This window comes from Salmo salar, chromosome 15, assembly GCF_965601325.2.
Source record: "Salmo salar chromosome 15, fSalSal1, whole genome shotgun sequence".
In the NCBI taxonomy this organism is placed as follows: domain Eukaryota; kingdom Metazoa; phylum Chordata; class Actinopteri; order Salmoniformes; family Salmonidae; genus Salmo; species Salmo salar.
In genome coordinates, this window is record NC_138305.1 from 79,027,420 (window position 1) to 79,040,000 (window position 12,581).

Genomic DNA, 12,581 nt, shown 5'->3' on the forward strand with positions numbered 1-12,581 from the left:
CCACAACAGTGAAATGGGCTACTTCTATATGAATTAATGAGGAGCCTCAATTCGAACTGTTGTTAGAAAATAAAACTTGTTAAAAATCATTTGAAAAAGACAAGTTGAAACATAGCCTATAGATAATTAGCAGGCAGCGTGTCTTGGTTTGAGGGCAGTGCGCGTTAACTGTCCTGTTGCGTAACAATCAAATTTTGGAACAGTGAGTGCATCACGCGCATAAAACAACTCGCGCTGGAGCGACTGTTAGAGATATTTGGAACTCACATGTGAAAAGGTTAATTGCCGCCAGGTTTTACGACCCCCATCGCAGTAGCATAAATCTAACCAATTTCACATCCCAACCCCAATCATAGTTTGAGCTACTTTTATTTTAATTTGATTAGTAATGATATTTAATTGCAGGTTGCAAATCTAAGGGGTGAAGCCTATAAAGGCTTTAATTGCCTTCCCCTGCATCTGAGAAGAATTAGGGCTGATGTGTAGTGCATTCTGGGGGTTTAATGGCCCAAGGTGCAGTATTCTTCGTTTTTCCTTCCCTGTTTTAAAGGCGGACACTGTGGCGCAATGCAGACGTCTCGTGGGGATGCTCGCTCTCTTTCTTTCTCTCTCTCTCTCTCTCTCTCGCTCGCTCGCTCGCTCTCTCTCTCTCTCTCCTCCTCCTCCCTCTGGTTTCTCTCACTCCTCAGAGTTTGAATCCTTTACCCTCTGCTCACACTCCCTTTTGTCTACAGTCAGACTTACTGAAGTCCTTCCAGGTGTAAAATAAATAAATAGAGAGAGAGAGAAAACAAGATTTTAAGGAGGGAGAGAATGGGGAGAGATGAGTGAACGAGGTAGACTTGCCTCTCCTTAGCGCAAGACAACAAGTAAAAAGCACAGGATGAATGTTGATGATTAATTAATGATGTGTTTGCCGTTTGGCAGTAATAACCAGGAAATTATATACATATATGTGTGCCATTTAAAACACACACGCACAAGCCTCTTTCCCCCCAAGTTAGGCAGAGAAAACAGATTTTTCTGAGTTGCCAAGTTTACGACCCTACAGCACCTATATCAGTCCATCCCTCCTCTTCTATTTCGCTCTGTTATATTAAACTATTCTCTCCCCTCCCCCAAGCTCTTTTAATTAAGCAACTAATTGGTTTTCCCTGAGTATAGTCCTACTTTTTTTGTAAAAAACCCCCCCAAAAAACGAACTTCGTCGCACAGGGGAGCGCGCATCCTGACACTGTATCACCACGCCCCCCTCCCCCTTCCTTTCCTCTTTCTGTCTCTCTCCTCTGAGAGGATAGAGTGGAGGTGTGATGGAGGGAGGGATGGAGGGATGGCCCTGTTTGTTCCTGGAGAGGTTGATCTGAATCACTCCAGTGAGAGCCCCCTTGACATTGACCTGAGCTCCGTTGGGCCCCTGTTATCTCCCTCCCCTCCCTCCCTCCCTCCCTCCCTCCCTCCCTCCCCTCCCTCCCCTCCCCTCCTTCTCCTGCCCCCACCCCCCTCTCTCACACACCTCCCTCTCCAAGCACACGGGTTGCTTTTATATTCTCCCTTTCCCCCCCTCGCCTCCTTTTCTTTTTTTCCTCTCTATGACTTTCTCTTTCGCCTTGGTCCCCGCAGACCATCCTTTCATGTATTTGAAGTGTAGGCCACTGAAAATGAAAGTGTGTGTGTGAAGGGGGCCAGATGGAGCCGAATGGGGTGTGTGTGTGTGTGTGTGTGTGTGTGTGTGTGTGTGTGTGTGTGTGTGTGTGTGTGTGTGTGTGTGTGTGTGTGTGTGTGTGTGTGTGTGTGTGTGTGTGTGTGTGTGTGTGTGTGTGTGTGTGTGTGCGTGCGTGCATAAGGTGTTGATTCGGGGGGCTCTCCTTAGACCTGACAGGGTGGAGGGGGGCAGTGGAAGTGGCCAGGGGGGGCTCCACCTCCCCCTTTCTCTCTCTCTCTCTCTCTCTCTGTTATGATGAAAGGACAGAAAATAAAGGAAGGAAGATTTGGAGGAGAGAAAGTAGGAGGACATAGACATGGAAGATGAAAGAGGGCCTCATGTTTTGTTTCTCCTGAACTTCTTTCTGTTTCTCTCCAAGTGGGGCTGCACTGTCTACCATCTAGTCGTTACGATCACATGGTTGGAACACATCTCCAAATGCCCATAGTCAACAGCCTTGGGGAACTCACTTCCTCTGGCTCTTGTTTTTCCATCACTACATCTACTTGTTTATCCATTGGCTTAGGAAGCAGGAAGACCCTGATTTGCATTCCAAATGGCATCCTATTACCTATATAGTGCTCTTCTTTTGACCAGGGCCCATATGTAGGGAATAGGGTGCATTTGGGACGCACATGATTTAGTATACCTGGCAGTCCCAAATTCATCATAAGCCTGGCTGGGCTGTTTCACAGGAATAACGGGAATAACTCTCCAATGGAGAACAGCTTAATGGATGGGATTTCTGCCTAATTTGTGAAAAGATGCAGGGAAACTGGGATGGGACAAAAGACTGATAAGCGGAATGGGTCCAGAGTGGGACCTTCCAAAATAACTGTGTGTGTGTGTGTCAGTGCATGTCTGTGTTTGTCATTGAGTGAGTGTGTGTCTCCCTTTCTGTCTGTCTATGTGTCTGTCCGTCTGTTTTCCTATCTCTCTCTCTCTCTCTCTCTCTCTCTCCATTTCTGTTCCATTTCTGTACCCCATCCTACCCCTCCTCCCCTCTCCATTGTATAGTTTGGTTGGCTGGTTCCCCCTTGGAGGGCATATCCCCAGGTGACCCTACTCTACCCTACATTAAAGAGAATAATGTAGCGAGAGAGAGAGAGAGAGCACGAGCAAGTGATAGAGAGAGAGAGAGAGAGAGAGAGAGAGAGAGAGAGAGAGAGAGAGAGAGAGAGAGAGAGAGAGAGAGAGAGAGAGAGAGAGAAATTGAGATTCTGCCCACTTTTATATCTGCCCGTTGCCTCAACAGAAAAAAAGAGAGGGGTGGGATTGGGAGAGCTCCTGGATATGCAGGCTTTTGCTTCAGCCCTGCCTGGGGCAGGGATTCAATCCGATCAGTAGTAGATCAGCATCATAGCACGCTTGACATTTAAAGGTAATTCCAGATTGAGCCGACATATAATAAGATAATTAGGTCAAATCAAATCACATTTTATTGGTCACATACACATGGTTAGCAGATGTTATTGCGAGTGTAGCAAAATGCTTATGCTTCTAGATCTGACAGTGCAGCAGTATCTGACAGGTAATATCTAACAATTCCACAACAAAACCTAATACACACAATCTAGTAAAGGAATGGGATGAGAATATATAAGTATAAATATATGGATGAGCAGTGTGGCTAATAGTGTGCAATAGATAGTAGAGAATAGATAGTGAAGGATACAGTATACAGTATATACATATGAGATGAGTAATGAGAGATATGTAAACATTCTTAAAGTGGTATTATTAAAGTGACTAGTGTTCCATTTATTAAAGTGGCCAAAGATATCAAGTCTGTAGGTAGGCAGCCACCTCTCTGTGCTAGTGGTGGCTGTTTAACAATCTGATGGCCTTGAGATGGAAGCTATTTTTCAATCTCTCTGTCCCAGCTCTGATGCACCTGTACTGACCTCGCCTTCTGGATGATAGCGGGGTGAACAGGCAGTGGCTCGAGTGGTTATTGTCCTTGATGATCTTTTTGGCCTTCCTGTGACATCGGGTGTTGTAGGTGTCCTGGAGGGCAGGTAGTTTGACCCCGGTGATGCATTGTGCAGACCGCACCACCCTCTGGAGAGGCCTGCGGTTGTGGACAGTGCAGTTGCCGTACCAGACGGTGATACTGTCCGACAGGATGCTCTCAATTGTGCACCTGTAAAAGTTAGCAAGGGTTTTCGGTGACAAGCAGTGTAGGTGGGTCCTATATGTAGTGTTTACTGTGAATAATGGGGCGTCAGATAGCCTAGTGGTTAGAGCGTTGGACTTGGAACCGAAAGGTTGCAAGATCGAATCCCCGAGCTTACAAGGTAAAAATCTGTCGTTCTGCCCCTGAACAAGGCAGTTAACCCACTGTTCTTAGGCCATCATTGAAAATAAGAATTTGTTCTTATCTGTCTTGCCTAGTTAAATAAAGGTTAAAAAAAGAAAGAAAAATATATATGGTCTCTGTGAATGCGGGAACATTGCCTTTAAAAGGTTCATAACCAACAAAGCATGTTAAGATTGAATCTTAGCCTAGGTCTCTATGTAACAGTCCAGACAGTGTAGATAGGGACTGGTAGAGCCCAGACAGTGTAGATAGGGACTGGTAGAGCCCAGACAGTGTAGATAGGGACTGGTAGAGCCCAGACAGTGTAGATAGGGACTGGTAGAGTCCAGACAGTGTAGATAGGGACTGGTAGAGTCCAGACAGTGTAGATAGGGACTGGTAGAGCCCAGACAGTGTAGATAGGGACTGGTAGAGTCCAGACAGTGTAGATAGGGACTGGTAGAGTCCAGACAGTGTAGATAGGGACTGGTAGAGCCCAGACAGTGTAGATAGGGACTGGTAGAGTCCAGACAGTGTAGATAGGGACTGGTAGAGCCCAGACAGTGTAGATAGGGACTGGTAGAGTCCAGACAGTGTAGATAGGGACTGGTAGAGCCCAGACAGTGTAGATAGGGACTGGTAGAGTCCAGACAGTGTAGATAGGGACTGGTAGAGTCCAGACAGTGTAGATAGGGACTGGTAGAGCCCAGACAGTGTAGATAGGGACTGGTAGAGCCCAGACAGTGTAGATAGGGACTGGTAGAGTCCGGGCAGTATCGATGGAGACTGGGTGACCATTGTCAACAGGAGGGACCTATATCTAGAGGTGAAGTCTGCCGCCAGTTGAGTCCCCCGCAGCAGCAAGCAGATCGATACTCTTGTGCTGGGCCACATTAATATCTGTCACTCCACCCCCGACCCTAGCACCCGCTCTACGCCCCAGCACACACACACACACCGGCGGCGGAAATGGCCCCTGGCTTCCACGGGATCTAATTAAAAAAGGGAGGTGAGGGAGATAGAGAGGGAGATAGATAGAGGGGGGTGAAGATGGAGGGAGAGAGCAGGATGGATTTTCTCTTTAACAGTCGCTCATTAGAGGCCCTGTCTCGTGGTGGGGCCTGGCCTGGCTGATAATGATGGAGAGAGAAAGAGAGTGGGACAGAGAGAGAGAGAGAGAGAGAGAGAGAGAGTAGGAAAGAGGGTAACGGGGAGAATGTGTGAGATAGAGAGCGGGGAGAGGGGGGGGGGGCAGAGAGAGGAAGAGAGAGAGAGAGAGAGAGAGAGAGAGAGAGAGAGAGAGAGAGAGAAGAGATACATGGGAATAGGGATCCTCTTGACCATGTGGGAAGTTCCCCTGTCCTAACATGGAACAAAGGCCAAGACTTCCTGGTTCCAGCTGCCTGAGATTCCGGTTTTCCATTGTAGTAGCACTCTCTCTATCCATCTCCTTTTCTCTCTCTCCATATAATTTGCTCTCTCTCTATCCATCTCCTTTTCTCTCTCTCCATATAATTTTCTCTCTCTCTATCCAACCAGATATAACTTCATTTTGAATGGCTCAAAAAAATTATGTAAATGTGTGGAAGCAAGAGAGAGAGAGGGGAAAAAGCAAGTTTGTGTGCGTGCGTGTCTCTGTTTTGAGAGTGTTTTCCGATGAGTGTGCCAGTATTTAGGTACTCAGTGTGTCTCTTTATTTTGTGTGTGTGCTATTATTCAGTATGTAGTGTACTTGTGGACCTGTGCTCGCATGTGTGTGTGTGTTTCTAGAATGTCAGGTTATGAACAGGAGGTGCCCTGTTGGTGCCATTTTGGGACACAGCCATTCACTCAACATCACTGCAGAACATTATAGAAACCTTCCGTTCATACATATCCTCTACTTATATCACAAAAGAAAGCACATTGTACTGCACTACTCCATTTTCAGATAAACCTTAAACACTCTCCATGCATTTCGAATGAAATGGGGAAAAAACACACTTTTAGGATGAGATATAAACTGTAGGAAATGAAATTTATAGCTGTGATTTTCTCTTTCCCTTGAGTTGAACATAGAACTGCTTATGCCCAGTTATGCTTAACTTTCTCTTTCTTTCTTTCTCCCTCCCTCCCTCCCTCCCTCCCTCCCTCCCTCCCTCCCTCCCTCCCTCCCTCCCTCCCTCCCTCCCTCCCTCCCTCCCTCCCCTCTCTAGATCTGTTGCGAGTGCGCCAGGAGGCCCTGGCAGCAGTGAGGAACACAGGAGGTTTGGAGGCCCATCTCCCTTCGGCAGGCAGCTCGTCCAGCCAGAGACGCAAGCAGGGCCTGCCCCAGCACAGAGACGCCCACTACACTGAGAGGTAGGCCTGGCTAACACACAATGGTAGCCTTCAAGTTAGAGCATTGGGGCAATAACTTAAAGGTTGCTGGTTCGATTCCTGGAGCCAACAAGGCGGGGCGCTGGGGGACATTGGTGACACCGGCCACGACCCTACTCCCTGCAGGTTTCTCAGGAGGAGTTAAGATATGCAAGAAAAGCATTTTGATTACACACTTGGAAGGATGAAAACAAGTGTGTAACAGAACAAATATAAGCACCCCCAAATTATTATTATTATACACACACACACACACACGGACAGGAACATACACACAGAAACACACATACACACACTGGGGCTCATGCAGTATGTATAGAGGAGGATGTAGGCTTTATTTTTGAATGTGGAATATTCCTGTTATTTACAGGGCAGTGGTGGTGCTGCCAGGGAGATAGGGCGGTTGGGTTGTGGTGTGTGTGTGTTTCTATCTGGGTGTATGTTCCTATCCATGTGTGTGTGCAGGGGCATAGCTTTCACTGGGGTGACATTCTGAAATGGCATTCCTCCCCTAGTTTTATCATTGGAGTGGGATACAAAACCAGGGGTAGGTGTGCTTTAGGACCATGCAGACGCCTCCGAGCGGTCGGGTAGGCTGTTTGGAGTGTTTATCCGACCTGATATATATATATATATAAATAAAATGGTGACCCCCCCCCCACTTCTCAAACCAAAGTTGGAGGTGTTTATATTTGTACTGTTACACACTTGTGTTCATCCTTCCAAGTGTGTCATCAAAATGTTTTTCTTGCATATCTTAACTCCTCCTGAGACACACAACTGAACTCTGCACTAAAGAGAGGGAATAAAAAAAGAACAAAAATGGTGAAAAGAGGGGAAGGAAAGTGAAGTCAACAGGCTGTGCTAGTTTGCATTACCACCGTTGCATCTCATCCCCTCTCTCCACCCCCCTCTCTCTCCATCCTCCTCTCTCTACATCCCCCTCTCTCTACATCCCCCTCTCTCTCCATCTTCCTCTCCCTCCCCCTCTCTCCTTACTCCTCTCTCTACATCCCCCTCTCTCTACATCCCCCTTTCTCTCCATCCTCCTCTCCCTCCCCCTCTCTCTCCTTACTCCTCTCTCTGCATCCCCCTCTCTCTACATCCCCCTCTCTCTCCATACTCCTGTCTTTCCCCTTCGCTTGGATCTGATGTTGGTATTTTACTGAACAATATACTGTGTGTGTGTGGGTTGTTTGTGTGTGTGTTTGTGTGCATGCATGTGTGTAGCCTATACGAATACACGTGTGTGTATATGTGGCTGAACTAGGACCCCACTAAAAATCATTGCTGCAACCCTCTCCTCCCACTCCCCCTCCTCCCCCTCCTCCTCCTCCTCCTCCTTCCCCCCTCTTCACCGGCGCTGGCCGCTGTGCCTCCCAAACAAAGCCAGGGGCAGCGGGAGTGGGCGGGTAATTGCTTGTCGATTATTTATGTGGCGCGGGGAGAGGCGGGCGATCGATAATGGGCCGGCGGGGCGGCGGCAGGGGGGCGCAGGGGAAGTGTGTGTGTGTGTGTGGGGGGGGGGGGGGGGGGGGGGGGGAGTGAATTAAGCAGGAAACGGAGCGGCCCAAGGAAGGGTGTGTGTGTGAGGGAAGTGGTGGTTGTACGGGTTCTATTTCTAAGCCTAGAGTCCTATGTGTGTGTGTATTTGTGCAATGTGTGTGTATGTGTGTTTAAAGACTGTGTATGTGAGTGCATGCATGTGTGTATGTGTGTAGACGGTGTCGTGTGTGTGTGTGTGTGTGTGTGTGTGTGTGTGTGTGTGTGTGTGTGTGTGTGTGTGTGTGTGTGTGTGTGTGTGTGTGTGTGTGTGTGTGTGTGTGTGTGTGTGTGTGTGTGTGTGTGTGTGTGTGTGTGTGTGTGTGTGTGTGTGTGTGTGTGTGGCCCAGCAGTGCAGTGTAGCTGTGGTCAGTGAGCCGCGGCGGTTCTCCGCCTGCATAGAGAGTAATTAGCCACACAGGACCGGGGGATGTTAACTAGCCCTCTGCACTTCTCTACCTCCCTCCATCCATCCATTTACCCTCTATCAATCTCTCTCTCTCTCTCTCTCTCTCTCTCTCTCTCTCTCTCTCTCTTCCTTCCTTCCTTCCTTCCTTCCTTCCTTCCTTCCTTCCTTCCTTCCTTCCTCTCTCTCTTTCACTCCATCCATTCATTCCTCGCTCTCCCTCCCTCTCCCTCCATCCATCCCACTTCCTTCCTCTCTATCTCTCTCTCCCTCTCTTCATCTTCCATACCCTTCCACTTCTCTTTAAATCTTTCTCTCTCATTACATTCAATAGATAAAGAGGAGAGGAGACCAAAGCCATCCCTCTAGGCATCTCACCTTTCCATCGACCCCCCATCATTGATTATCTGAGGCCCATTAGGGTCCATTGTTAAAAACAAATCATTAGGCGGGTCGATAGACTTAGAGCCTGGCTTTCCCATTTGTCTGGCCTTTGTCCAAAACGGCACCCTATTCCCTATATGGTGCACTACTTTTGACCAGAGCCCCTATGGGAATAGGGTGCCATTTGGGACACAGGTTTTGACTTGCTATCGGCAGGGCAATTCCCAGTGTTTGGCATGGGTGGAGACACTTGAAGGGACAGGGGGAGAGGAGAAGGAGAGGAGAAAGAGTTATAGAAAGGGAGCGAGATGGCGGTATAGAAAGGTAGAGGGAGAGAGATGGTGGTATAGAAAGGTAGAGGGAGAAAGATGGAGGAAAAGAAGAGAATGAGGTTGAGGAAGCGAGGGACAGGGAAAAGCGAAGGACAGAGAAAAGAAGATAGGAGAAAGGCAATAGGATAGAGAGGAGAGACAGGGAAAGAGGTAGAAAGAGAGAAGGAGAGTTTGAGAGGAAGAGAGAAGGCTAAAGAGAAGGAGCAAGATGGAGAGAGGAGCAGAGAGAGAGAGAGCGTGAGAGAAGCAGGGAGAGAAACAGAGAGATGGAGAAGGAGTGAGAGAGGGGAAGCCTCATCCATTTTAATGAGCTTCCTGTGTAAATGTGTTTCCGTGGAGCGAGAGCCGAAGGCGGCCGCGCGGCGCTCCTAATCCCCCCACGCTCCCGTCATTAAGGACAGCCCTGTCACATACACCACACACACACACACACACACACACACACACACACACACACACACACACACACACACACACACACACACACACACACACACACACACACACACACACACACACACGCACGCACACAGTATGCAGCCATTTACTATTAAACACACACACACACACACACACACACACACACACACACACACACACACACACACACACACACACACACACTGTCCCGCTGTGGGAAGGGGCCGCTGTCGCCACTCTGACAGGTCGTCACACATGAGTGAATCCCCAGGAGCCCCTGGCCTCTCTGCAGGCGGGAAGAGAGAAAGAGAGAGAAAGAAAGAGAGAGGGTGGGGAAAGAAGGAAAGAGACAGATAAAGCGAGAGAGAGAGAGAGAGAGAGAGAGAGACAGAGAAGTAAGAGAGTGAGAGAGAAAGAGACAGAGAAAGCAAGAGAGAGAGAGAAACAGAGAAAGCGAGAGAGAGAGAGAGAGAGAGAGAGAGAGAGAGAGAGAGAGAGAGAGAGCAAGAGCTAGAGAGAGACACACATGGAAGAGAGAGACATTGCTTAATGTAATATTGTGTTCTGTGACTGTGAAAGTGTGTGCAAAATGTTGTATTGTGTTGTTAAATGTTTGTGAAAAAATATATAAACATTTAAAGTGTTTTGAACAGAAATGCAATGGTTCATTGGATCAGTCTAAGTTTTAATAAATCCAATGAACCATTGAAAATATTGTATCAAGACTGCCCAAATGTGCCTAGTTTGTTTATTAATAACTTTTCATGTTCAAAATTGTGCACTCTCCTCAAACAATAGAATGGTATTCTTTCACTGTAATAGCTACTGTAAATTGTACAGTGCAGTTAGATTAACAAGATTTTAAGCTTTCTGCCAATATCAGATATGTCTATGTCCTGGGAAATGTTCTTGTTACTTACAACCTCATGCTAATCGCATTAGCCTACGTTAGCTCAACTGTCCCGTGGAAGGGACACCGATCCCAAAGAAGTTTTAAATCCACCACCCAAAAGACATTCAACTCAATATTAGGAAGGTGTTCTTAATGTTTTGTGCACTCAGTGTATATATTGTTGATAAAATAAGAAACATATGTTTATGGTTGGTTATATGGGAGTTTGTGACGCACTTAACAGAATGCACAGTAAACTACACAGACAAGCAGAGCAAAATGTATTAACATACATTATATATATATAAAAGTATGTAGACACCGCTTCAGATGAGCGGATTGGGCTATTTCAGCCACACCCATTGCTGACAGGTGTATAAAATTGAGCACACAGGAATGCAATCTCCGTAGACAAACATTGGCAATAGAATGGCCTTACTGAAGAGCTCAGTGACTTTCAACATGGCACCGTCATAGGATGCCTCCTTTCCAACCAGTCAGTTTGTCAAATTTCTGCCCTGCTAGAGCTGACCGGCAAACTGTAAGTGCTGTTATTGTTAAGTGGAAATATCTAGAAGCAACAACTGCTTAGCCACAAGCTCACAGAACAGGACCGCCAAGTGCTGAAATGCGTAGCGCATAAAAATCATCTCTCCTCTGTTTGGCAGATGCCAGGAGAACGCTACCTGCCCCAATGCATAGTGCCAACTGTAAAGTTTGGTGGAGGAGGAATAATAGTCTGGGGCTGATTTTCATAGGTCGAGCTAGGCCCTTTAGTTCCAGTGATGGGAAATCTTAATGCTACAGCATACAATAACATTCTAGACAATTCTGTGCTTTCAACATTGTGGCAACAGTTTGGGGAAGGCCCTTTACTATTTCAGCATGACAATGCCCACGTGCAGAAAGTGAGGTCCATACAGAATGGTTTGTCGAGGTCGGTGTGGAAGAACTTGACTGGCCTGCACAGAGCCCTGACCTCACCCCCATCGAACACCTTTGGGATGAATTGGAACACCGACTGCGAGTCAGGCCTAATCGCCCAACATCAGTGCCCGACCTCACTAATGCTCTTGTGGCTGAATGTTCCAACATTTAGTGGAAAGCCTTCACTGAAGAGTGGAGGCTGTTATAGCAGAAAATGTGGGACCAACTCCATATTAATGACCATGGTTTTGGAATGAGATGTTGGACGAGCAGGTGTCCACATACTTTTGGTCATGTTGTGTAGCCGCCACCTTCCCCCCAAATTGCTTCCTATAAAAGGAGAGAGAGCACGTCTGGCGCCCTCTCCCCCACCTTTCTCCCTCTGTCTCACTCCCTCCCTCAGTCTCTCCCCTTTCCTTCCCACATTGTGATTAGGCCTAATTATGGTGTAGCGGACGCCTGGTGGCCTCAGTCATGCAGCTTTAATTGACCGTTATTCATCTGCGGGCTAGCGCTAATGCTAGGCTAGGCTAGGCGACACAGGGAGGGGGTGAAATGAATGGAGGTTTGGCATACAGGGGCCCTAGTCTACTGTGTCCGTAGCACATCGGCGCGGCCCAGGCTAATTGCTAGTCCTAAGGGATTAGGCCAGGTGATTACAAACTGGGCGGTGTAATTACATAAGCAGCAGCGGGGCCCTGGCTAGTGGGCCACAGGGTCACACGGCCCCGGCCCTTCCCCAAGATTAATTGGAGCTGCCACCAGAGTGCGAGGCACCGCCAGAGAGAGCAGTTATACGATTTGCATGAACATTTTATAGACGGGACGCCGATCAATAAATGGTTTTCACCACCACCCCACCTCCGTTTCTCTCTCTCCATCTCTCACTCCCTCTCTCGTTCCTTCTCTCTCTCTCTCTCTCCCTCCCTCCCTGTCTCTCCCCCCCTCTCTCTCTCGCTTCCTCTCTCTCTCGCTCTCTCTCTCTTTCCCTCTCTCCTTCCCTGTCTCTCTTTCTCCCTCCCCTTCTCTCTCTCTTTCTCTCTGTATTTCTTTCTCTCTCTCTGCTGTATGTGTAAGGACAGAGACATGCAGACGCTAGTTGATTTTCAACACAAATGTTCCAAACCAATAGCCGTGGTCCCACGCAAATATGGTGTAATTTGGCTGTATTCACGATCATGATGTCCTTAAGTGTGCTGCATATCTCCAAAGCAGCAAACTGATGATATTTAGCCCAATTGCACGATTGAGAGAGAGAGAGAAAGTGTGTGTGTGTGTGTGTGTGTGTGTGTGTGTGTGTGTGTGTGTGTGTGTGTGTG

At 47.7% G+C, this 12,581-nt stretch overlaps 1 protein-coding gene across 5 annotated transcripts in view; it reads left to right on the plus strand.

Annotated features, from left to right (window-relative positions):
- Window positions 1–12,581, plus strand: part of samd11 (sterile alpha motif domain containing 11) — a 90,498-nt gene that overhangs the window by 67,907 nt on the left and 10,010 nt on the right. For all 5 annotated transcript variants that reach the window (XM_014146020.3, XM_014146019.3, XM_014146018.3 and 2 more), the window contains exon 7: window positions 6,197–6,341. In XM_014146020.3, coding sequence (XP_014001495.2) covers window positions 6,197–6,341 — 145 coding nt within the window. The remainder of the gene's footprint in view (window positions 1–6,196; window positions 6,342–12,581) is intronic.